At 40.4% G+C, this 25,680-nt stretch overlaps 1 protein-coding gene across 4 annotated transcripts in view; it reads left to right on the top strand.

The window, feature by feature from the left end:
- DNMBP (dynamin binding protein) overlaps positions 1-25,680 on the top strand; it is a 103,156-nt gene that overhangs the window by 7,893 nt on the left and 69,583 nt on the right. Inside the window, exons 1-4 of one of the 4 annotated variants that reach the window (XM_032432350.1) lie at positions 19,557-20,288; positions 21,386-21,573; positions 22,616-22,770; positions 24,485-24,607. In XM_032432350.1, the coding sequence (XP_032288241.1) occupies positions 22,626-22,770; positions 24,485-24,607 (268 nt within the window). In that variant the 5' untranslated portion in view covers positions 19,557-20,288; positions 21,386-21,573; positions 22,616-22,625. Of the gene's footprint in view, positions 1-19,556; positions 20,289-21,385; positions 21,574-21,730; positions 21,819-22,615; positions 22,771-24,484; positions 24,608-25,680 lie in introns of those variants that run through there. The other 3 variants (XM_032432349.1, XM_032432351.1, XM_032432348.1) reach the window with 3 other exon arrangements.

Here is a 25,680-nt window from a genome sequence, read left to right as displayed (position 1 = left end):
TTAAATGCATGGGTTCAATAAAGTAGTAGAATGCCTATTTCCTCCTTGACCTTGTATGCATAACCATCAACCCAGCCACAGAGCTAATTTCTCTACATCTGTTTTAGCAGCTCCTGTGGAGGCTGTGGTTTCTGAAAGTGGGGTGTGAGTGTCTGTGTTGCTGACAAGCACATGGTGGGAGTGGGGCCCCGGAGAGAATAATCCTTGCTGACGTCCTAGCCATGGGTTCTGGGGCCTGGCACGCATTCTGCATTGTTTTCATGAGGTGATTCTCTGAGGATAAATGATCTGCGCCATCAGCAGAAAAAGTTGCAATGGATGTGTCGGGTTGTGCTGAACTCCCCAGCCTCACACCCCATGTCCTCCCATTTTCTAGTCTATTCTTCCCTCCCATCCCCAGTAATGCAGAGACATTTTGGTGTTTCTGCCATTTCTGGATCCAGTTCAGGATTGTCATGATGACAGTCATGTTGCACATACCTGCTTACTTTATTATAAAGCAAAGCCTCAAATCATATTAATAGCACAATATAGGGTGATAAAAAAAAAAGTTGCTGCAAATACACCAAATGATGCCCTGGAGGCCAATGCCACGGACCCTGTTTATCCTGTACAGACTGTTTTCTGACTCACTGTCATCTCTTACTCTGCTTGTTACCCACCACTGCCCCTAACAAATCGTAGACTCTGCTGCCTGGCCCTCTAGTCTGTTCCAAATCTACCTGTACATATTAATTTAAGTCCCCACTTTCTGCTCTCTTCACACATTCATCAGATGTTCTTTCCTACAACAATAATGCTAGCAGTAAGTATACTGTTAATTACAATTGTGAATATTTCATCTTTCATTTTGCTGGGTTTCACTAATGGTCTAAATTCAAATGAAAGAAATATAAAACAACAAAACACTACTGATAGAAAATGGCAGCTAATATTTTAGCCAGTCACATACTAATGCATTCTCACTTAATCTTCAGAATGATTTTATAAGGAAGGTGCCGGTGTAATCGTCATTTTACGTATGGAGAAATTAAGATACAGATTGGTTGAGAGGGGCGTCTGGCTGGCTCAGTCGGTAGAGCGTGCAACTCTTAATCTCAGGGCCGTGAGTTCAAGCCCCACATTGTGTGTAGAGCCTCCTTAAAAAAAAAAAAAAAAAAATTGGTTGAGAAACTTGCCTGGAAGTTATACTGCTGTTAGTGGTAGAACTAGAATTCAGACCCACATCTGTCTATCTCCAAAGCCCATGCTCTTAACCAGCATGCGTATGTGGTAGTGCTCAGGTGAGCAGGTGACTGAAGACAGGGAGTGACACAGAGTCACAGGGTTCTTGAAGACTGTCCTTTTCTCACGTATGCCGCATTACTCACCAGTGCTCTGAGTTGTGGAGAGCATGGGAGGGTTTTGTCTGGAGCCGAAACCATTTGGGAGGCCTCCTCTCCAGATCCTGCCTTGACTACTGCAGACAGAGAGGGTTGCACCTCAAAAAGAGATGGGCTCTGAAACTCCATCCAGGTAGCATGCTTTGACTTTTCAACCTTTCTCCTAATGAAGTATTTAAAATTTGCAAAAATGAATAAAGAATAATATGCCAAACATAGATGTATCCAGGGACGCCTGCGTGGCTCAGTCAGTTAAGCGTCTGCCTTCAGCTCAGGCCATGATCCCAGGGTCGTGGGATCGAGCCCCGCGTCAGGCTCTCTGCTCTGCGGGAAGCCTGCTTCTCCCTCTCCCACTCCCCCTGTTTGTGTTCCCTCTCTCGCTGTCTCTCTCTGTCAAAATAAATAAATAAAACCTTAAAAAAAAAAAAACCCAAAAAACCAAAAACATAGATGTATCCAACACTCAATTTAAGATGTATAAAACTGAGCTGGTTTCTATGTTCCACCTTCCTTTGCATTTTTGAGACCCTCTGGTTCTAATGATTTAAAAAAAAATAAGAATTCCTTTTTATTTACATATGACACAATACCATTACTGTCACCTAAAAAAAAGTAGTAATTCCTAAGTATAATAAAGAAGCTAGTCAATGTTCAAAAATTCCCCATTTGTGGGGCGCCTGGGTGGCTTAGTCGGTTAAGCGTCTGCCATTGGCTCAGGTCATGATCCCGAGCTCCTGGGATCAAGCCCCATGTTGGGCTCCCTGCTCAGTGGAGAGTTTGCTTCTCCCTTTCCCTCTGCTCCTCCCCCCCTGCTTGTGCTCTGTCCTCTCTCTCTCTCAAATAAATAAATAAAATCTTTTTTAAAAAATTCCCCATTTGTGTCAATTTTTTATTTTTATTTTTTAAAGATTTTATTTAAAAATAAAAATAAAAATAAATTGAAACAAATGGGAATTTTTTTAAAAAAGATTTTATTTATTTAAGAAAGGGAGAGAGAGAATGAGTGGGGTGGGGAGGGGCAGAGGGAGAAGCAGACTCTCCGCTGAGCAGGGAGCCCAGTTGTGGGGCTTGATCCCAGGACCCTGAGATCATGACCTGAGCTGAAGGCAGCCACTCAACCGACTGATCTACCCAGGCAGGCCCCCCACCCTGCTCTTTTTTTAAAGATGTCTCAATTTTTTAAATGATTTGTTTGGATCAGGTCCTAAGAAATGGGCACATACTGCATTAAATTAATGTTTAAGTGGTTTTTAACTGATAAGTCCCCTTTTTCAAATTTTTTGGTTACAGTTTATTTTATTGAAGAAACTGGGCTTTTAGAGTTTACTACAATCTGGATTTTTTTTAAAGATTTGTTTACTTATTAGAGAGAGGGAGAGAGAGGGGTGGGGGCAAGGGAGAGAGAGTCTTAAGCAGACCCCCCCCCCCGAGTGTGGAGCCCCATGTGGGGCTCAATCTCAGGACCCTGAGATCGTGACCTGAGCTAAAACTAAGAGTCAGATACTTAACTGACTGCGCCACCCAGGCTTCCTACGTTCTGGATTTTTAAAATGGTTTTTGACTTAACTTTTTTTACCTATTTGAAGTTTTGAGTTCTAATCTGTCTGTCACTACAGGAGTTCCAAGTTATTCAGCTTCCATAAATAGAAAGGATTCACTGGCCCACATACTGCTTGGTCTGGCCCAGAGGTCATTTCTGAGGGGTCTTCCAAAGCATCCCAGGTGACAAGGTATGACATTATCAACAGTCCCTCTGTATTTCAACACATTTTGCTCCCGAAAGAATTTTATATCTTCTAATTGGCAGGGCATTCCTGTGTTCCCTAGAGTTAGTGGGGAGAGCAGAGAAGGGAGCGAGTAGTCTGGTTTTCTTCTGTTAGACGGTGTTTGTTGCTTTAAGGATTTCTGGGGCTCAGTGCCAGAACCTCCTTGGGATATTATTGTCTTACGGTTTAGATCTGCTTATCAGGAAACAGAATCCCCGAAGGGTCAGGTAAGAGGAGAATGAGTTTACATTAAAACCAGACTTTCGTTAGTGGCTTTTGGGGTCCTGTATTCTCAAGCAGCTAGCTGGACTGTGGAGCATAATGCTAATACATATGTTTTTCAAACCCACAGTTTTCATTACTTGTTCTTTTTGCTGCCGCTGCCTAGATGTTAATCGGTAATTATGATAGCTGGACCACTATAGACATGAAGAAGTCCAGTTTTGTCTTCTATTTCTTGTAGTCTTGTTGCCTTGACCTGCTAGCTAGCTGTGCTCGTTGTGCAGGGTAGTGAGTCAATAACCAAGTACAAAGAATGACAGTCGCTGAAGTATGAAGCGATGTGTGGATTTATGTCTTCAGTGACTTGGAGAGTGTAAGAAGACAGTATGTCAATGTCAGTATTTTCATCTAGTTTTAAAGCCAAATGGTTAATAAACCACTGCGAAAAATCTCAACATAGAATGAGAAAGACATATGATGAATTAATTTTAAATAATTTTATTATAAGGCGACTTGCTTATTTTAAATAAGAGGTTTGCTTTCAAGCTTTGCTAACAATAAAGGAATGAAATCTCTGTGTTGACTTTTACCAGTATGTTCAGACTTTTTTCTTAGGTTCTCTAGGTATGAGTCAGGCTTCGTCTGTGTTCTTTTCTGGTAACTCCAAATGCTAACAAAGTAAAATATATGTATTATTCACAAGGTGTTAGAGTGGTTTGATAGTTCACTGATTGTTGTTCCTTGCAGTGATCAATTAGCAATAAAAATAAGCACTTCACGTTCACAGCTGATCTCAGATAGGGACAACACACACATGAGATAATGTGTTTGAGAAGCGGGCTGTAGATTATTAGATCGTACTGATGTGAGTTGTAAAGCTGTGGAGGCTTGCAGAGTGCTGCCAGCATCTTAGGCTAGAGTCGAAGGTGCATGGTAGGTGGGGCGTGTCTAGAAATGAGGCTGAACTTGGGAGAGCAGGGACCCGGTCACGATGAGCTTTGTACAGTCCGCAGAGGGGTCTGAGATAACTTCTGCAAGTGCTGGCTGGGAACCCCTTGTGGAGCTTCAAGCAGCAGAGAATGATGGGATTTTGTATTTGAAAAGATTATTCTCATTGCAGTGTGGAAAACAGAACCGAAGGCCAGGAGCCTGGTAGATGACCACGTAGGAAGGTGTTGCAGTAGTGCCGAAGGAAAGGTGCTGAGGGTCTAAAGTGGGCAACAGTGATCTCAAATTTGTACATTTCAAGCCTGAAAGGACAGTTTTTAAAAGGTTGATGCATTTGAAGGATTTAACAGTAGTGTCAATGATTTCCCTAGAAGTTCAGGTTTGTTTTTTTTTTTAAGAAGAGTAAATAAATTAATTTCATATCCCTCTTCTAATCCCTGGAAGGCATTTGGCAAAGGTTTCCTTGGACCTGAAAGCAGGGATCTCGTTTGTGAACTGCTGCCAAATCCTTGTGGGTCTGTTGTGAATACACAGCTCATTTAGAGCTTAGGGTAGAGGGGGTGTCAATTGCTTTGTCCTTGTGACCAGTAACCACAGAATCACATTGTTCCCCCTTCCTCTCAAGAAGACTATAGCAATTTTGGGCAGTGAGCCAGCACCCAGAAGCTGCTGCCTCATCTGTATTTTGTATGTTACAGTCAGTTTGGGTGATGAATGATGGTTCTCCTCCTCCTCCTCCATCACCATCATCATCGTTCTCATAGCTGACATTTACAAAATAGAGGAGTGCTTACTATCTGCCAGGAAGTGTATTAAATGTTTTATCTACATGATCAAACTTAATCTTCCTAACACCTGTAAATTACTATTACTGTCTCCAGTTTACAGATGAGGAAACTAAGGCTGAGAGTGGTGTGTAAGTAACTTGTCCCATGTCACATAGCTTGACAGAAGGTGGGGCCAGAAATTGAACCTAGTTCCCCTTTTATTTTAGAGTCTGAGCCCTCAACTGTTAAGAATATAGTTACTACTTAATATAATTTGGTATGATTTCTCTTTTTAAATTTGCTCTTTATTGTAGCTCTGCCCAGTACGGTCCATGTAATCAAATACTGTTTACTTACCCTCCATCTGCAGCCCGTAAAGGGTATAAAACACAAGTATAGAACATTTTTAAAACATGAAGCACAGGAGGGGCACCTGGGTGGCACAGTTGGTTAAGCATCCGGCTCTTGGTTTCAGCTCAGGTCGTGATCTCAGAGTCGTGATCCCAGGGTCATGAGATCCAGCCCCATGTGGGGTTCTTCCCTTAGCATGGAATCTACTTAAGACTCTCTCTCCCTCTCCGTTTGCCCCTCTTCCCTCAAATAAATAAATCTTAAAACAAAACAAAACAAAAACCATGAAGCACAGGAGAAACCATGGGGGAGGTGGTGCATGGGCAGAATAGGGAAGCTATTTAAATTTCTAACTTTTTTCTTAAGTTTTTTTTTTTTTAAAGATTTTATTTATTTGAGAGAGAGAATGAGAGAGAGCACGAGAGGGAAGAGGGTCAGAGGGAGAAGCAGACCCCGCGCTGAGCAGGGAGCCCGATGTGGGACTCGATCCCAGGACTCCAGGATCATGACCTGAGCCGAAGGCAGTCGCTTAACCAACTGAGCCACCCAGGCGCCCTTAAATTTCTAACTTTTTTCAAGGCAGAATATTCATGTATGCCATCACTATTTTGCCTCAAGTATAGCAATTGCTGAAATAGGAAAGGCACTCAATTTAAAAAATTGAAAAATAACTCACAAACCATAAAATTCACCTCTTAAAAAGTATACAGTTGAATGAGGTTTTTTAAAGTGCATTCACAAAATTGTGCAACCATAGCCACTATCTAATCCCAGAACATTTGCTTCACCCTATACTCATTAGCAGTCATTCCCCATTTCTTCCTGCTGAGACACTCATTTTCAAACATACTGCATACCAAAACACATCCTAAGGTATGAAAAAGATTCTGAGACTATCTATCCACAATCCCTTTCTCTTTAACACAGATAATAATAATAATAGCAGCCTACACCTATATAATGCTTAGTATGTGTAAGGTACTATTCTAAGTGCCTTACGTATATTAACTCATTTCAGTTTCACTATGACCTTAGGAGGCAGATTCTATTATTAAACCCATTTTACAGAGGAGGAAATTAAGGCACAGAGGAGTTAAGTAACTTACCTCAAATCATATAATTCTAATAAGGGATGGAGCTAGGATATAAATCTGGGCAGTCTGGCTTTGTAGTCTATGCTCGTAATTATTACATATGTTTTAAGCTGATTGTATTTATAGTTGAAAATGATATGAAGACCTTGCAAACGTTATGCTGAATGAAAAAAAAAACAGTCACAAAAGACTACATGCTGTATGATTCCATTTATATGAAATGTCCAGAATAGGCATATCTATACAGGGTATTTATAGAATAGTAATTTACAGAAAGTCAATTACTGGTTGCCGGGGGCTGGAGGGGGGGGGGGGGGGGGGGGGAGACTGTTGGAGGTAAATAGGAAGTGACCGCTAATGGGTATGGAGTTTCTTTTTGAGATAGTGAAAATGTTCTAAAATTGATAGTGGTGAAAGCTGCCCAACTGTGGGAAAATACTAAAATACATTGAATTGTACACTTTAAGTGGATAAATTGTATAGTATGTAAATTATAACTTAATAAACCTGTTTTTTAAAAAAATGATATGAAAAGAAACAACCAGAATGATTTTCCTTAAAATACCTTTGTTTTCATCTGAAGAAAAATTTTATGTATACACACACACACACTCCCCCACCCTTTTCCCCCACTTTTATTTGGGGGTGCTCAGTCACTTGCAACCAATTCTGATTCTAAGCATCTGCTTCCCTACTCAAACATTTCAGATGCTTCCAAGTACCTAAAAAATCAAAGTCCAACCCTCCCTAACCTGGAAGTGAGGCCTGTGAGACCCCATACAGCTCTGTGGAAAAGAATAGCATGATCATTGGGAATGTGACTATATATTTTGGTATATAACTTAAAGCAGTTCAGTGTGTTCAATCATTCATTCTGCAGATATTTATGGTGGGCCTGCTATGTACCAGGCAGTGCTCTAGGTGCTTGATATACATCAGTGAATAAAATAGACAAAAAGAATCCTTGCCCTGTAGAGTGTATAAGACATAAGGCCTAATCCTATAGGCTTTGTAGAGGAGGTATTATTTGAGTTGGATCTTAAAAGATAATAGGAGTTTATCCAGATGATAAGAGTTATGTGTGTTTGATGGAAGAATGAGGTGCCCAGCTGGTCCATTCAAAACATCTAGCATCTATATTGTGTCTTTTTTTTTTTTAATTTTTAATTTTTTGGCTGTGCAACAAATAACTTTAAAATCTCAGTGGTTTGTCCCAACAACCATTTGCTTTCATCATCCTGGGTCTGAAGTCTGGCTGCAGTTTGGCTGATCTAGGCTGGGCCAGGTAGAACTCAACGGGCTTTCATTTGGGTACAAGTCTCTTTCCCCTTGTCTTCATTCTGGGGCCCTGGCTGAAGGGGCAGCAGCTTCCCAGGGCATGCTCATCTCATGGTGGGTTATTAGAGCACAAGCGGACAGGCCAAACCATAAAATATGGTTTAAAGCTTCTGCTCATGCCCTTTCCATGGCACTCTATTTGTCAAAACAAATCACATGGCCAAGTCCAACAAAAATATGACATTGAACTCTGCCCACAGTGGGAGGCATCCATAGTGTTTGGATCCATAATTCTATTATAAAGAAAGTGATGAATTTTGAATAACAATTTGACCTACAAGAGTATATGTTATAAACACAAGAAATAGCTGAACAAGGCATATAGCTGAATACAGAGGTGAAGAGACATGGGGATGAAAATGACTTAAAAGTTGTAAGGGTATGTCAAATGTGTTGCTAGAGGATTGGAACAAATGGTCAATTTTGGTGCTCCTCTGATCCACTGATTCACTGATTCTTGGCTTGTTTTAGTTCTGTGTTGCTGCTATCAATTTTATTTCACAGCACTATGGTGTAAAGACGATGACTCTTTATTTATTTATCTAAGTCATACTTTACCTATTCTAAGTTCCCTTCTGCCTGGCTGTTGGAAAATTTAATTTTGGGCATCACTGGAGCCCTTCCTTCCCTGCACCCAGTAGTATCAGAGAGATTCCTGGATCTACACGGTAGAAACCTGGAGGAAGCTGTGTCTTCAGGCTGCAGTGGTTGCCTCCTAAGATTATGGGAAAACCTACTGTTCACATATACAAAATTCAGAGAGTTTAAAATTTAGAGTTAGAGAAAGATATTCTAATCTACGAACCGGAGAAGTTTAATACAAAACATTTGCAAATACAAAATGCTATGAAATCCTTCTGTCTTTGATGGAAAAACCAGTGTCAGCCTTATATTCTCACTGTAAACAACTATAAACCTGGGAAAAACATGAGGCAGCTGTTTTCAGGCATTAAACAATAGGCAGCACAGGTCTGTGATCCTTGAGAGAAAGGAAACACCAGGTGAACCCCGTATTCACCCTGGCTCTTTGCCTGGGGACATTTTCCCAACTACGGCCCAGGGAAGTGGAGCAATGGTCTCACTGAACAGAGGAGGAGGAGATCAGAGTTTGGGGCCACAAAGAAGGCTGATTTGTAGGACAGGGTACAGGAGGAGAGGGAGCAGCATATGGTATAGGGGACAGGAATCTGCTCGAGGATTTCCCTCAGTTGCTTGGCCAAGGGCCAGGCTGGGCATGCACAGGGCAAGACTCTGTGAGACCTGACACAGAGTGGCTGCTGTGGGGCTGAGAGGTGAACAGAGACTGAGGGGGGCTCAGTGCTCAGCCCATCTCACCTGAGGGGGGCTCAGTGCTCAGAAATGTTGGAGTTCTAGTCCAGCCAGAGTGAGAGACCTTGATGAGCACTTAAGGCATTCATTTGGGACCCCAGAGAGGACAACTTTAGGAGGTAGAACCACACCCTAGAGTAAAGGCCCTACCTTAAGACTAGGGACAAAAACCAAAAGAGACCCACCCAATGTGGCATAAAACCAAACCTAACAGGATCAAAAGGATCTTCTGGTAATTTAACTGCTTATCAAATAAAAATTCAACACCCATTAAAGGAAAACAACATAATCTAGGCTTTGTGTACAGCATTTCATCCACAATATTTAGCATACAATAAAAATTACTGAAATACAAAGAAGTAAAAATATGACAAGCAAAAATGTGACCCATACTATAGAGAAAAAGATATGATGGCCCAGATGATGGATTTAGCACACAGAATTTAAAGCAGCTGATATAAATGTGTTCAGATATTTAAAAGAAGAGATGGACATAATTAATAGATGGGGAACATTGGCAGAGAAATGGAACTACTAAAAAGAGCCAAATGGAAATTCTAGGACTGAAAAGTAGAATAGCTAAAATAAAGGTTAACTGGATGGATTTATGAGACCATGAGAGACATGCAGAAAAAAGAGGCCAGTGAGCTAGAAGGCAGATAAATAGAAGTTATCCAACCTAAAAGCCAAGAGCAAAAAGGTTGGGGACACGGGATGACAAAGCTATAATGACTGTGAGACAATATCAAGTAGTTGAACATATGTCTAATTGGAGTCCCATAAAGATGGGAGGAAAGACAAGGAAGAAATTATATTTGAAGAAATAATGACCACAATTTCCCCAAATTTCACGACAAATACCAACCCACAATCCAAAAAACTCTGAACCTCAAACAGAAAATACGAAGAAAACTACACCTGAGCACATTGTCTCACCTGCTGGAAACCAAACTTAAAGAGAAAAATTTAAGAGTAGCCAGAGAAAAAAAGATACATAGAGAAAGATATGAGAGTGAAAATGAGAGTGAAATAAAAATATTTTCAGATAGGGGCGCCTGAATGGCACAGTCGGTTGGGCCTCCAACTCTTGGTTTTGGCTCAGGTCATGATTTCAGGGTCATGAGACTGAGTCCCACGTCAGACTCTGCACTTAGCTTGACGTCTGCTTGGGACGTCTCCCTCCCCTCTCCCCTCTCCCTCTACCCCTCCCCCCACTCATGCATTCGCACACACGCGATCTCTCTCTCAAATAAATCTTAAAAATATTTTCAGATAAACGAAAGCTGGGAGCATTTACTGCCAACAGACTTGATACTCTAAGAGATGCTAAAGGATGTTTTTTAGGCTGAAGGGAAATGATACCAGAAGGAAACTCAGATCTGTAGAAAGGAATAAAGAGCACTAGAAATGGTAATTATATAGACAAATGTGAAAGACTTTTCTTTCTTTATTTAAAAAACAACTGACTGTTTATAACAAAAATGGCATTGTATTATGGGGGTTATAATATATTGCATCAATTATTTATTACTGTATAATTATCTCCAAAGTTAATGGCTTAAAACAATAAATATTATCTTACAGTTTCTGTTTGTTGGGAATTCAAGAGTGGCTTAACTGAGTAGTTCTGGCTCAGTCTATCATGAGTTGCCATCAGGATGTTGTCTGGGGCTGCATTCATCTGCAGTCTTGACTGGGCTCTAGGATCTCCTTCTAAGATCTTACAAGGCTGTTGACAGGAGGCCTTATTTTCACCATGTGGGCTTCCATAAAGCTGCCTGAGTGTCCTTACAACCTAGTCCTGGAAATCACACAATATCACCACATTCTGTAGTTTAGAAATGAGTCACTAGTAAAGCCCACAATCAAGAGGAGAGGGATTAGGCTCTTCTCTTTGAAGGGAGCAGTATCTAAAAATTTGTACAGATATTTTAAGACTACCACAAATATGTAGAGGAAGTATATATGACAAAAATAACACAAAGGACAGCATGGGGTGGTAAATGGCATTATACTGTTGTATAGTTCATACATTGTATGTGAAGTGGTATAATATTAATTCTAATTAGATGCATATTGTAATTCCTAGAACAACTGTTGAGAAATCCAGAGGTATAGCTAAGAAGCCAATAGAGGAAATGAAATGGATTACTAAAAAATATTTGACTAGCTTGAAATAAGGCAGGCAGGAAGGAACAAACAAATGGGACAAGTGGAAAACGAATGCCATAATAACATTAAATGTAAATGGTCTAAATATTTTAATTTAAAAGTATAAGTGATCAGACTTAACTGTTTAAAAGAGAGGTATTTTAGAAATAAGTCAGAGAAAGACAGATACTGTGTGAACTCACTTATATGTGGAATCTAAAAAAAGCCAAACTCATAGAAACAGAGAGTAGAATGATGGTTGTCAGGCGCTGAGGAGTGGGAGAAATGGGAGGTTATTGGTCATAGAGTACAAACTTCCAGTTATAAAATGAATAAATTCTGGGGATCTAATATACAGCATGATGACTATAGTTAACACTGTATTATATACTTGAAAATTGCTAAAAGAGTAGATTTTAAGTGGTCTCACTGCAAAAAAATTCTAATATCGTGAGGTGATGGACATCTTTTTTTTTTTTTTTTTTTAAGATTTTATTTATTTTTTTTTGACAGAGAGAGACATAGCGAGAGCAGGAACACAAGCAGGGGGAGTGGGAGAGGGAGAAGCAGGCTTCCCGCAGAGCAGGGAGCCCGATGTGGGACTCGATCCCAGGACCCTGGGATCATGACCTGAGCCGAAGGCAGACGCTTAACGACTGAGCCACCCAGGCACCCGAGGTGATGGACATCTTAACTAATCTTATTGTGGTCATCATTTTGCAATATATACATATATCAAATCATCACATTGTGTACCTTAAACTTACACAATGTCATATGTCAATGATATCTTCATAAAGGTGAAGGGAAAAAGAGATGTACTTTAAATATAAAGGCATAGATATGTTGAAAGTAAAAAAAAAAAAGTAGAAAAAGATAAACCATGTAAACTGTAAGGAAAAAGCTGGCATGGCTATATTGATGTCAGAGAAAGTAGACTTCAAGGTAAGAAGTATTAAGATAAAGAGGGACATATTGTTATGATAAAAGAGTCAATTCATCAAAATGATTGAAAAATTCTAAATGTGCTAATAACAGAGCTTCAAAATACATGAAGCAAAACCAACAGAAGTAAAGAGAAGAACAAACAAATTCCATTAAGAGTTAGGAGTTTAATACCCCTTTCTCAGTATTGACAGAGCAAGTAGATAAAAATCAACAAGGATCTTTATGATCTGAACGCCACCATCAATCACCTTAACCTAACTGACACTTATAGAGCACTATTCTCAACAACAGCAGAAGTGTGCATAGAGCACTCATGAAGATAGAACTGTATGCTGGGCCATAAAATACCTCACTGAATTTAAAATAATACAAAGTACATTCCCTGACCACAACAGAATTAAACTGGAAATTAATAACAAAGATCACTGGATATATGGAGCATTTGGAAAGTAAACAATGTACTTCTAAATAACCCATAGTTAAGAGAAGAAATCATATGGGAAATTAGTCTTTTTGGTTGAATGAAAGTGAGAGCATCATATCAGAATCTGTGGGATGCAGCTAAAGCAGTGTGTAGAGGGAAATTCATAGCTTTAGATGCTTTTATTGGAAAAGAAGAAGGATTTAAAATCTATTGTCTAAGTCTTCACAGGAATGAGAAAAAGATGAAAAATTAAACCCAAGGTTGAAGCAGGGAAATAACAAAGATTAATAGAAGAAGAAATCAGTGAAACAGAAAAACAATAGACATTTAACAGTGCCAAAAGTCAATTCTTTGAAAAGATCCACAAAATTAATAACCTCCTAGCAAGACTAAGAAAGAAGAGAAAACAAAAATTTCCAATATCATTACAGATCATACAGATATTAAAATGTTAATAAAGGAATATTATGAACAACTGTATGCCAACAAATTTGATAGCTTGGATTAAATGGACACATTTCTTGAAAAACACAACTTACTAAAACTGAAACAAGAAGAAATGGAAAATTTGAATAGCCCTGTATCTGCTAAAAGTATTGGATATTTAATTTAAAACCCTTATTTTACTGATGAATTCTATCAAATATTTAAGGTTGAAACCATACCAGCCTTACATAGACTTTTTCAGAAAATAGAGAAAGGAACACTTCCTGTTTTTCATGTGGCTAGCCTATCCCATATACACAAATCTAACAAGTACATTTAAGGAAAAGAAGATTACAGACTAATCCTTTGGGAACATACGTGTAAAATCTTCAACAAAATAGTTGTTTTAAATAGACATTACCAGAAGGTTCCATATATACATTTTCCTTTCAAAGTTAGTGGTTCTACTTTCTATAAATGGCAAGTATTCGTTTTTGTTATTTGCTCGTATAAAGCTGCCGGTCCCTGTTTTCCATGGTGCTTGGATGGTGGTGCTCTTTGAAATGAGCTACGTAACCCACCTTGAAAATGGTCTCAGCTGCTTTTAACACCGATTGGACAGTTTCTTTCCTCCCTATTTTTTCTTCCTCGGAATCTTTTGTTTTTAGAATTCCTTTTCTTATCCTTCCTTCTGAAATACCAAGAATATTTTATAAAGTAGGCTGAGAAACTACTGTCTTTTTAAATCTTTTTCCTTAGCAAAAAACTAGCTTGTACTTGAAACAGGTAAGGAAAAGAAACAAGATGCCTACCTTGCAGATCTTTGTAACGTTTATGCTCACAGTTTGGAACACTGGGTTAATACATTTTCTTGGCGTTCCCTGGAAACTGTCCTAAAAACTGTTCTCACACATTCGTGGTGCTCCTTGTTATCTGCGGCATCACCCGAAAGTTTCATTTTAGTTTCATCTTCATCTGCACTTCTGCAACTGCTATCAGATGTGTTATCTGGGCATTTATTATATACACAGCATGGCAGAGCTGTGAATTTTAATGCATTGCTCAGCTGCTTAGCTCAGACATGTCCAATGTATTTACTTATGAGTCAGTAATTCATAAATTTCCACCCATAATTGAGATTCATGTGCGGTTTAAGAAATGGGTACCTGAGGGGATACTTCAGAAACTCTTAGGTTGACCCATCTGAAAATATTTCTTTTTTTTTTTTTTTTAAAGATTTTATTTATTTATTTGACAGAGAGAGACACAGCGAGAGAGGGAACACAAGCAGGGGGAGTGGGAGAGGGAGAAGCAGGCTCCCCGCAGAGCAGGGAGCCCGATGCGGGACTCGATCCCAGGACCCTGGGATCATGACCTGAGCCGAAGGCAGTCGCTTAACTGACTGAGCCACCCAGGCGCCCTGAAAATATTTCTTTAATGGAAATATCTTCAAACTTGGTAGATCCTGAAATATTAACCTTGGGACCTTCCTCCACCAGTATAATTTTGTCAAAAAGACAAAATTGATGTAGAGATAGATAAGCACATTTTTTAAAAAGTAGCTACGACTTTGTTTTAGATGAGAAGTATTTGGTTTAAATCCTGAAGTGGTGGACTGAAGGGCCTTTCCGTGATTGGCGGGAACTCTGATCTATATCCTGTCCGTCTGCCGAGGTTGCAGCCTTCAAACTTGGGACCAATTTGAAACAAGCAAAATATAATATAAATTGTAAGGCAGTTTATGATAGCTGATTCCTTTTCTACCTTCATTACTCTGATCACCCTAAGTCAGAGCAGGCTTTTCATTTTTTCTGTTGTCATCAGAAGAGCAGTAGGCAGAAGGTTCTGTTGCAGGAGGTCAGGTTGACCCAGACTGTACTGCTCAGCCTCCTGGGGGACTCCATGATCAAGATGGATTCTACTTTTTCTCCTCATCCATTGCGGGGTCTCTGAGTAATCACCTGGCAGTGACTCTTGACCTTCTATCCAAAATGAACTCCAGTGACATAAACCAGAAGAGGAAACGCTGTTTTCCTAGCTTCTCTCATTTCCTTCCTGAAACAGATTGAAACTTCATTTTCTGACACCTCTGATCCCTTCACACAAAGCAAAGAGACTATTCTTTTTTAGCCCTGTGTTGTCAAGAATAAGAGAACTGCACAATTGCTTTTTGAAGTTAAATATTATTTCTCATTGCCAGGACTTGAAATTTTTAAAATGGATTCCCATTCCCAAAAGGTAATGTTTCAGGTAATGCAAGACCTAAAGAAATTTCCACATGCTCATGAAAGCATATTCCTTTGAAGAAACCTATGCTGCAGAGTCCTGACAGTGAAGACCCTCCTCCCCAGCTCTTGTCAGGTAGGCAGAGATGTACTTGTGCACGCCAGGGCTCCCCCTCTGCGGAGCAAACAAGAAAGGAGAAACAGCAGTCCTTTGTTAAGGAAACCCCTTCAGAAATTTTGTTCTGGAATCCCAGAATTTAACTTCTACTATGAATTGGGAAATATTAGGAAGAATATTGAAAGTGTCACCAGTGCTTTTTCAAAGAATAAATTTTCACAACTCTCATACAATGTGTCCTACTTTCCTGGTAGTAAAATAGATGGCTCAGAGTTTCAAAACGAGAATTTAGAGTTTGGGTCCCATTGGGGGACTATTGGGGCTTAATCCATCAAAAGTGGGGCTATTTTTTTAGTGCAGTATTCCAGACATCAGTATCTTTATCAGTATTTTTTGAAGCCTTCAAAATTTACATCTCTAGCTCTTATCTCTCACCTGGATTTACAATGGTAGATTTAGAAAACTAATTTTATAGTTTTCTGTATTTTTGGTCCCCATTTTTTTTTCATGCACAGTCCTCAGAACTCCTGAAAATACCTTTGGGCATGTATCCATCAGGGGCCTAGCAGAATATGGAAGGCACGCTCAAGTTGGGTCATTTGAGGAGGTCCTACTTAGAATGGAATGGACAGGTTTGGGGTATATAACAACCCCAGGCTAGCAGGAGCACCACCCCAGGCCTGTAGGGGCAGGGAACTGGGAGCCAACTGATAGCCCAGCAGGGAAGTAGCCAGGGGAATAAATAGCCCCACCTTACCATCCTTCTACCTTCGGCTCTTCTGCTGTGTCACCTGTTGGCTAAAGCCAACTGGAAGCCAGAGGCAAGGGGGGCACCTTGATGCAGTTCTTGTGGGTCAGCTCTGAGGAGCACAGTTGCAGAGGGCAGGGCGGAGGAAGGTGGAGGGCAGGCCTAGGAGGGAAATGCAAGACACCCAGCACATGCTTTATTGTTCAGTGTCCTCCATCTGTACCAGGCTCAGCTCGTTTCTCAAAAGACTGCTTTGGAAATGACTTTTTAAGCTGTGTAATATCAGTATCAGGGTAAAAGTTGATAGTTTGTGATCTCAGGAGATTTTTCAGGAAGTATGTACAGACTTGTAGATATGTTGCTTATTAAACATGACCGAAGTTCCCCAGGCCTGCCTTCATGTCCTCTTGCTTGTATGACATACATTTTATTTTATTTTGTTTTAAGATTTTATTTTATGACATACATTTTAAAAACCCCTTGTTTACTGTGGGAAATATATGTAACATAAGAGATACCGTTTTAACCACGTGTAAGTGCACAGATCTGTGGCGTGCAGCACATTCGCATTGCTGTGCGGCCATCACCACCAGTTTTTCATCTCCCCAGACTGACACTCTAGACCCATTTCCCCCTCACCCCAGTCCCTGGGAACCACCATTCGACTTTCTGTTTCTTTGTGTTTGACTGTTCTTGATACACCACGTAGGTGAAATCACACAGTATTTGTCTTCTAGTGACTTAGCATAATGTCTTCAAGGTTCATCCGTGTTCTAGCATGTGTCAGACAGTCCTTCCTTTTTAAAGCTGAATGATATTCCATTAGTAGACTTTAGTGATTTGTCACCCGGTGCTCATCATTAAGTGCCCTCCTTAGTCCCCATCACCTGTTTCACCCATACCCCTCCCCACCTCCCCTCCAGTAACCATCAGTTTGTTCTCTATAGTGAAGAGTCTGTTTCTTGGTTTGCCTTTTTTCCCCCATTATGTTCATTTGTTTTGTTTCTTAAATTCCACATGAGTGAAATCATATGGTATTTGTCTTTCTCTGACTGACTTATTTCACTTAGCATAATACTGTCTAGCTCTATCCATGTCGTGGCAAATAGCAAGATTTAATTTTTTAAAAAAGATTTTATTTGAGAGAGAGAGAGCATGTTTTGGGAAAATGGTGGGGACTAAGCTAAGTTTCTTGGGGGCAGGAACTATATCTTGAATGTTCTTTGGTACATCATGGGAGTACAACTGGATTAAGAGGTAGCTGTCACAGATAATTAGTTGATAGAAAGTGTTAAAATATCCTTGAGTCACTAAAAAATGTCACTGTAGATTTAAGAATCCCTCTCTCTTTTTTTCCTCTAACTGAAAGATAAACCTGCATATCTCCTTCTGAGATTAATGGCTAAGTTATCTGCAGGTTTTTATTTTTCCCTAGGTAGGGTAGATACTTTGGAATAGGAGCTGAGCTATTTAGGACAATAGAGGAGAGTTGAATGCTCCTGTCAGCCACCAACAGGATTAAAGAATAAATATTTGAAGAATAGTGGGTTAAGTCTGCATGGGAATTTGACTGAGTCCATTAGGCTTGATAAATATTTGTTAAGTATGTGAATGAATTATAGAAAACAGGAAGACCTTGTGAATTTTTAAGCAACTGAACAATATGTAAAAATCAACAGTTTAAAAGATTAACCAGGTTCATTGACAGATTGGTGGGGAGAAATGAATTGTATCTTTGGCCAAAAAAGAGGAAAATGACTTAAAAACAACAACAACAAAATGTAAACGGATAATGACCCTTGTTAAGATCTATATGCCAAAGTGCTGGAGGGGAAAGTCTGTGGTTTATTTTGAAATGAATGCATCAAAAATAAAAAAAATATATTTGCAATGTGTCAAAAAGTAACATGGATTGATAAATGGATAAAGAGAGATGAGATGTGATAAAATAACTGCAGTAAGATGTGAATGGTAGAATCTAGGTGGTGGATGTGAAATTCTTTCAACTTCACTGTTGGAAAATTTTTATAAGAAAATGGAGAACCGAAGAGAAGAAAATGGAAGTCTAGAAGATTTCAAAGGAAGAGGGCGCCTGGGTGGCTCAGTTGGTTAAGCGACTGCCTTCGGCTCAGGTCATGATCCTGGAGTCCCGGGATCGAGTCCCGCATCGGGCTCCCTGCTCAGCAGGGAGTCTGCTTCTCCCTCTGACCCTCCTCCCTCTCATGCTCTCTGTCTCTCACTCTCTCTCTCGCAAATAAATAAAATATTTAAAAAAAAAAAAATTTCAAAGGAAGAACCCAGTGAGGTTTAAGAGAAGTGATGCTTGTAGGAAAACAAAACAAAACAAAACACATGGGCACTGGAGTCAAACAGACCTGAATTCTGGTTCTGGCTAAGCTGTGTATTCGCTAGAGAGTTTAGATATACCGCCCAGGGGTGGCACTGGGATTTGAACCCGGGCACCCTGGCTCTAGAGCCTTGCTATCTACCTTGCAGTGCAGCCGTGATTCAAGCTTCTAGCCCAGTGTCTGGCACACAGTAGATTCTCAAATGGTAGCTGTTGCTATTAGTGTACTGTTGGCTGTAGAGAATGAAGGAGCCCACAGGAGTATTTGATCTGGAAGACTTATAGGACACTATTACACAAGCTGAAAGGTCAAATTGTTTGTGGAGAAGAGATGGTTAATTTTGTTTTAGATACGTGGAAGTAGAGATTTTGATATGAACAGTTTCGTATATTTTTCTAAAGCTTGGTAAATGATTTGCTCACTAAAACTTTAAAAGCGTGTTATGTGTTGAGCACTGCTCTAGACCGGTGAGCAAAACAGACAAAAATCTCTTCCCTCGTAGGGTTCTATGTTCTAAAAGAGTTTGAAGAATTAAGGACCTTTCTATCTCAAATGCAGAATGGAAATGCGGGCATTCACCAGCGAGAGAAGAAGATGGTGTTTTCATAGCAGACTTCCCTGAGGTCCCTGACATCCTCCTCTATGGGCAGCCCTTTCCTCTGCTTTCTCTGATTTCCTCTGCAGTTCTTTTGCCTTCCATCTGGAGTTGGTGGAACAGCTTATATAAGCTATTTATGTTTAAGTTTCAAAATATCTTTCCAGGCCTCTAAAATGGCCCAGACAGGAACAATAACAGTTGCTTCTCACAGGGTATCCAGGGCAGAGAAGACGGAGATGAAATTCATGATATTCCACATAAAACAGAGGACACAAAGATCTCCGTTCTGGACACACACACACACACACACACACACACACACGAATCCTGCACTTGAGCCAGGCTCGGACTCCAGCACCCTTGCAGGGTGTTCCTCAGCGATTACGCACTCCTTCCCACAGGGTAGGAGGTCAGTCAGTAAAAGTATTCATTGAGCCAGACCCTCCTCTGCTTCTGAGTCATGTTCTGGTGCGGCAGAAAGGTTCTCAGGGAGAAGCTTTAACTCTTTCACATCACAGAGTTCACTTCTCAGTGTAATAGGGTCTCTCTCTCACATCCTAGAGATCTTATGCTAATTCTTTCTTTAACATTTCAGATAATGAGGTAATATATTTAGTCTGAGAGTGAGATGGAATTTGAGAAAATGTACTAGAAGGAGGATAATAATATCCACCATGGCCCAGCCTTGAGTTGTGTTAATAATATATGGATGGCTAAGAGGTTTGCAAAATATTATGCTTGTTTAAAAAAAAAAAATGTATGACACCACCCTTACATGGAAATCTGACATCTGGCAACGTCAGCCATTTGGAGGACAGCCAGAAAATAAGAAAGGGGCCTCAGAGCACATGAAAAATAACTGTTGAAAAACTCTAACACATGTAGTTTACCACCACAGAAGAGTTTGTTAGCATTTCCTTAGAGCTTGTTTACTTTTTATGTATCTAGGAACTTCTAATAACTTGGGCGGCGTCTGTATGGTCTTCTCTCCCCAGCAGAGAACAAACAGCGATCTAGAAAGAGGGTAGAAAAGCTGACCGAGGAGATAACTGATAGCAGAAAGACCCAAAAGTTATACAGTCCTGGTGTTATGCATCACTTCACGGTATAGTAATGTGTGGTCTTAATAATGAACTTGCATCCATCAGTCAAGGAATACATTAGGTTCAGTGTCTTCCCGTTGCAGAAGGCAGAGAGGTATATAATGTGTCTAGTTTTAAACGTGGTCAAAGCTAAGCCAGGTTTTGACATGTTGAAATGGTCAATTCTGGGGTGTTTCTGTACTTGAAATAGCACTTTCTCTGGTGATGATATATCAGTGAGACAGATTTGAGCTTGTAGCTGATTATGGAAATACTGTTTAATAAGCGCAGGCATTTATGAGCACCTCCGGTACCAGCCCCATCCTAGGTGCTTTCACACCAGCAGCATCTTGTCTCTTTGGGGACAGATCTGGGTTTCCATTTCCGTTTCATCTCTGACTTACTGCGTGACCTTGCACAGATTACATCACTTCTCTGAGCCTGTGTCCACATCTGCAAAATGGAAACCAATAATACACGATAGGATTGTTGTGAGGACTCAATGGAGGAAGTACATAGAATAGTGCGTGGCACATAGTAAGTGCTCAGGAAATACTAGGCATCGTTGTAATTATTTTGATCATTGTCATCATCCTCTCGATGATGAATATGAATGTATAATTATCCCCATTTTTCTGAACAGGAAACTAACCCAGAGAGTTTAAGGAGTATGTCCAAGGTGAAATAACTAATAAACAGTGCAGCTGGCGTTTGAACCTTGGTCTCTGACTCCAGACACCTGGTTACTTTGCATTCACATTAAGCTGCCTTCTCAGCATGTGATTATAATTAGACTTTTATACTTAAAGAAAATACATGGTAGGAAAGCGCAGAGGACGTGGGGAATGTTACTGGCCACTTCTCTTTTCCACTGTGCACCCAAGTCATCTCATTATAGAAAAAAGTTCCAGTAACACAAAGATAAGCAACTTTTACTCGACAGTACACATTACATATGCAGTGTTGAACTGGGTTGCATGATTCATTAAAATCTTAAAGGTGCCCCACATTAATATACTCAGTTATTCATCATATGCCTAACGTGTTTGTCCACATCACTGTTCTCTTAGATAATAAACTCAATGGAGCTATAACCATGGTTTTTTTTTTTTTTTTTTAGCGCTTTTTGATATCATCATAGTTATATGTGAGATGAAAGTTAGAATCCTCATCGCTAACAACACCAGATAGATACTAGAGGTAAATAAAGGAGAATAGACTTGAGGCCTGGACACTCTGGAGAGCGTCAGCTTCTCCACTCGAAAGACCTAGGGAGAGAGGCTGCTAATCATGGCTGATTGGTTACAGGTGAGCACATGCCCGCTAGTTCCTCCCCCCTTTTCTTATTCATTTTTTTTTTAAAGATTTTATTTATTTATTTGACAGACACAGCGAGAGAGGGAACACAAGCAGGGGGAGTGGGAGAGGGAGAAGCAGGCTTCCCGCGGAGCAGGAAGGCAGACGCTTAACGACTGAGCCACCCAGGCGCCCCTAGTTTCCTCCCTTTCTGTGGCTTAAACACGTACTTAGGCTCCCCAGGCACACATATCAAGGTAAGAGACACATCAACTTAGCACAGCACAGACTCCATAACTGTGAGGATACTATGCAAGCCTGGGCCATGGGTGTCTTTGAGCTGAAAACACATTCTTGGTCTGGTGTGGTGTATGTACCAGATCTTGTCTGGAGGTGTCATTTTTATAACATCCTTTCTTGTTCTTTTCATGGATTTTTACTTTTCAGTACGTTTTAAATCTCTGCCTTTGAGGTGTGATCCCACATTCCTTTTTTTTTTTTTTTTTTTTCAGTAGGTAGGAGTCAGGCTGCCCTGGGCCTGAATCCTGGTCCTGCTGTTATGAACTCTATGATCTTAGACAAATTAAGTTTTCCAACTTGCTGAGCATAAGTATCCTAATCTTTAAGATAGTTCTGGGGAAATAAATGAAATGTCATATTTAAAATCCCTGCTTTTTAAATACCACATCTTAAAAGTACCATATTGCCTGTACTTGAAAAATGTTAATTTTTCCTTATTGCCCTCTTCAGGCATATTGAGAAATCTGCATTTCCCAACTTTGTACCTCTTCTGTCACTCATAGGTAAAGGTCACTTTTTTCCCCCCAATTCCAGAATTGCCTTGAGAATCAAATGAAAAATGTATGAGGAAACTATTGTTTTTGTGAGATAGTACCTTAATTTCTTTAAAGTATAAAGTACAAACTTCTTACTTGCTTAGCTTTGACGTGATTCTAAGTGTCTATCTTAAGCTTTATCATTCTCAAGATATGGACCTATATTCCAATAGGTTAAATAGTTACACTTTCCAATTTCTTTTGACCTGTCTTTCCAGGTCGTAAAACATGGAGGCTGGTTCAGTGGTTCGAGCCATCTTTGACTTCTGCCCTAGTGTGTCCGAAGAACTACCGCTCTTCGTGGGAGATGTCATTGAGGTATTGGCAGTGGTGGATGAATTTTGGCTTCTAGGAAAGAAAGAGGATGTTACAGGTAAGAGGCTTCTAATTCCTTGGATACAAAATAGACCACAAGCCCTCCCTTCTTTCCATATTAAAAATAAAGGTTAAATGGGAAGCCCAAGTCCATAAACTTCAGAATCCTTTGTGTTTTTTTGTTACGTCTTTACTGTGGTTTCTACCAGTGAGGAGAGAATGTTTGTTATCGTTCCATCTCTCCTTATGGGTTCCTTCCAAAGGTTAAGATGGTTTGATACCAGCTGTCCCCAGCCCAGTTGTCTGTTCACATATTTACCTCCCCTCCCTGGGTCTTTATCCTTTGCGCTCAGCGCCATTGCTTTCCTTCTGAAAATACATGTTACTTCTTTATTCAGAACCCTGTTGTTTGCCTTTACTTTTCACTACCAGTCTTTATTTCTGATTTATGGAACTTAAGTCAGTCTCCCCAATGTTTTCTCTGGCTGTCTTCCTCAAACATTTTCTACCCTTCTACTCTTTTCAAGAGAGCATGATGCATCCTGTTCACTCCTTCCCAGATCCATGGTCAGTCCAAATCTATTAAAGCTGCAGCTGCCCTTGGCAGTTTCCTTTCTTTTAGTCTTTAAAGTCTATGTTAGCACCCGTTTCTTTCATTCATTAGCCTAGGGAAGGGTGGAAGTTTTTCCCCCACACTGTGCACCTGTGTTAAATCCAGTCCTTGACTTACATATATTTATGTAAGTCTGAGCTGGAGTTTGTTATATAGTCCTTCGAACAGACTCTGTTGACACTTACCCACATTTGGGCAATAATAGATTATTTCCCAGTAGAAATGATAGCTCAGCTAAGACAAAAATGATGAATAAGAGTTAGAAAGGTGAAGAGGATAGACAGAATTGCTTGTCCAAAGGTCCTGGGCTGACAACATGGAGGGTCTGAGAAGAGTTGAGCGTGGCATGCGGTGTGAAAGGTTGAGGGGGGCAGAATGTGCTGGGCAGAGTAGAAGGAGCTGGATCGTGGGGGACAGAGGATGCCATGGTAAGGAGTTACGGAATGGGGTAACAGTACAGGTGCTTTATACATCCGATGTGTAGTTGAGAAAGCTCGCTACTGCGGATTGGGAAATGATAGGAAAGGGCAGAGCCAGGGGCAGGGAGGCCTATTGGGAGGTTGTTGCCATAACCCAGGTGAGACATGCTGCTGGCTTGGACCAAGGTGGTGGGTCTGGAGATAAGTGGAGGATACAAGAGACATCTAGAAGGTGGGATCCACTTTCTGGTGCTTTCCAACCGACAGGCCCTGTCTATCTACTACTATCTATTAAAACCCTACCCATCTTCGGACTAATATGCAAGCTTTCTCGTAAAAATTTTCATGTTCTTCCTGAAAGACTTTCTACCTTCTCTAACTTCCGCAGCAATTTGTGCACCTCCATTGTGTCACTAGATTTCCGAATGGAATTATTGCTTATGCCTGAATTAGATTTTAAGATCTTTGAGAGCCAAGACTGTCTTACCTGTTTTTCCCTCTGCACTGCGCCCTGTGTAGAGTGGCCCCCAATTAACGCTAATTAGATCGAATTGCATTCTCTGTGCTCTGCATGCGTTAAATTTTGTGCACTGTACTTTTTCTATAGTAGATTCTCCAATTATGAGTACTCGGTTTTCAATTCAGTGTCTGTAAATGGGCTCAGAAAAAAAAGTGATTTTGTCCTGGGACACAGACGGAAAATGAGATTCCAGTATTAGAAATGTTTGCTTTCGTTTCAGGGCAGTTCCCCAGCAGTTTTGTGGAAACTGTGACCATTCCCAGTCTAAAAGCAGGAGAGAGGCTGTTTGTCTGTGTCTGTGAATTTACATCCCAAGAATTGAACAGTCTTCCCCTCCATCGAGGTAAGTTGGCCATTCAAGAGTAGACTGTTTAATTTTTTTAAAAGATTATTTATTTATTTATTATTTATTTATTTGATAGAGAGAGAATGAGCACGAGCAGGGGGAGCGGCAGGCAGAGGGAGGAGCAGGCTCCCCGCTGAGCAGGGAGCCTGATGCAGGGCTCGATCCCAGGACCCTGGGATCATGACCTGAGCTGAAGGCAGACACTTAACCGACTGAGCCACCCAGGCGCCCCAAGAGTAGACTGTTTAAAATAAGATTAGTTGGGGCGCCTGGGTGGCTTAGTTAAGCATTTGACCCTTGATTTCGGCTCCTATCATGATCTCAGGGTTGTGAGATGGAGCCCCACGTCGGGCTCCATGCTCAGTGGGGAGTCTGCTTCGGTCTCTCTCTTTCCCTCTGCCCCTCCCCACTTGCTCACTCTTTCTCTCTCTCTCTCTAAAAAAAATTAAAAAATAAGAAAAATAGAATTAGTGGAGTTGTTACATTTTGACAATTAGGTCTTTTTTTAATTTTTAGAAGTGGCTAACCTCTGGAGAGTAATAGCAAGATTGTGCTGACAATAATAATGCCTTATATTTGCATAGCATTTTATAATTTGCATAGCATTTTATAATTTGCATAGCATTTTCTCACAGATACATTCTCATCTGAGCCTCACCACAGTTTTGGGAGGTAGCAAAGTAGATATTATTAACTGCATTTAAGAAATAATGAAAATGAGATTCAAGGAATGTTACCTGCAGGTGAGAACTTTTGGCCTCAGAAAGTAAAGTCATGTCACCTGATTGAGTATAAGCCCAGCATTCTCTTTCCCCTGCCCCATATTGTAGCCACACTTCAGACTACATTTATCTTTTTTTCCCTTAAAAACTGATACGACTTTGCTAGCAACATTACTGTAAGTGTATGAGAGTCAAGGAGGAATTGTTGGTATGGGGATTAAGAGATAAATATAAAACAGCCCCATTTGACTCCCTGCCATTAGGTAATGTTACCTTAAAGTTCTCATCAGAACCAGTTTAAAAGGAAGTGGTTTAAAGTGAATAGTCTTAGCCATGTCCCAGTGACAT

Source organism: Phoca vitulina, unplaced genomic scaffold (assembly GCF_004348235.1).
Source record: "Phoca vitulina isolate PV1807 unplaced genomic scaffold, GSC_HSeal_1.0 scaffold48, whole genome shotgun sequence".
NCBI lineage: Eukaryota > Metazoa > Chordata > Mammalia > Carnivora > Phocidae > Phoca > Phoca vitulina.
This window is presented reverse-complemented; position numbering and strand designations above follow the sequence as displayed.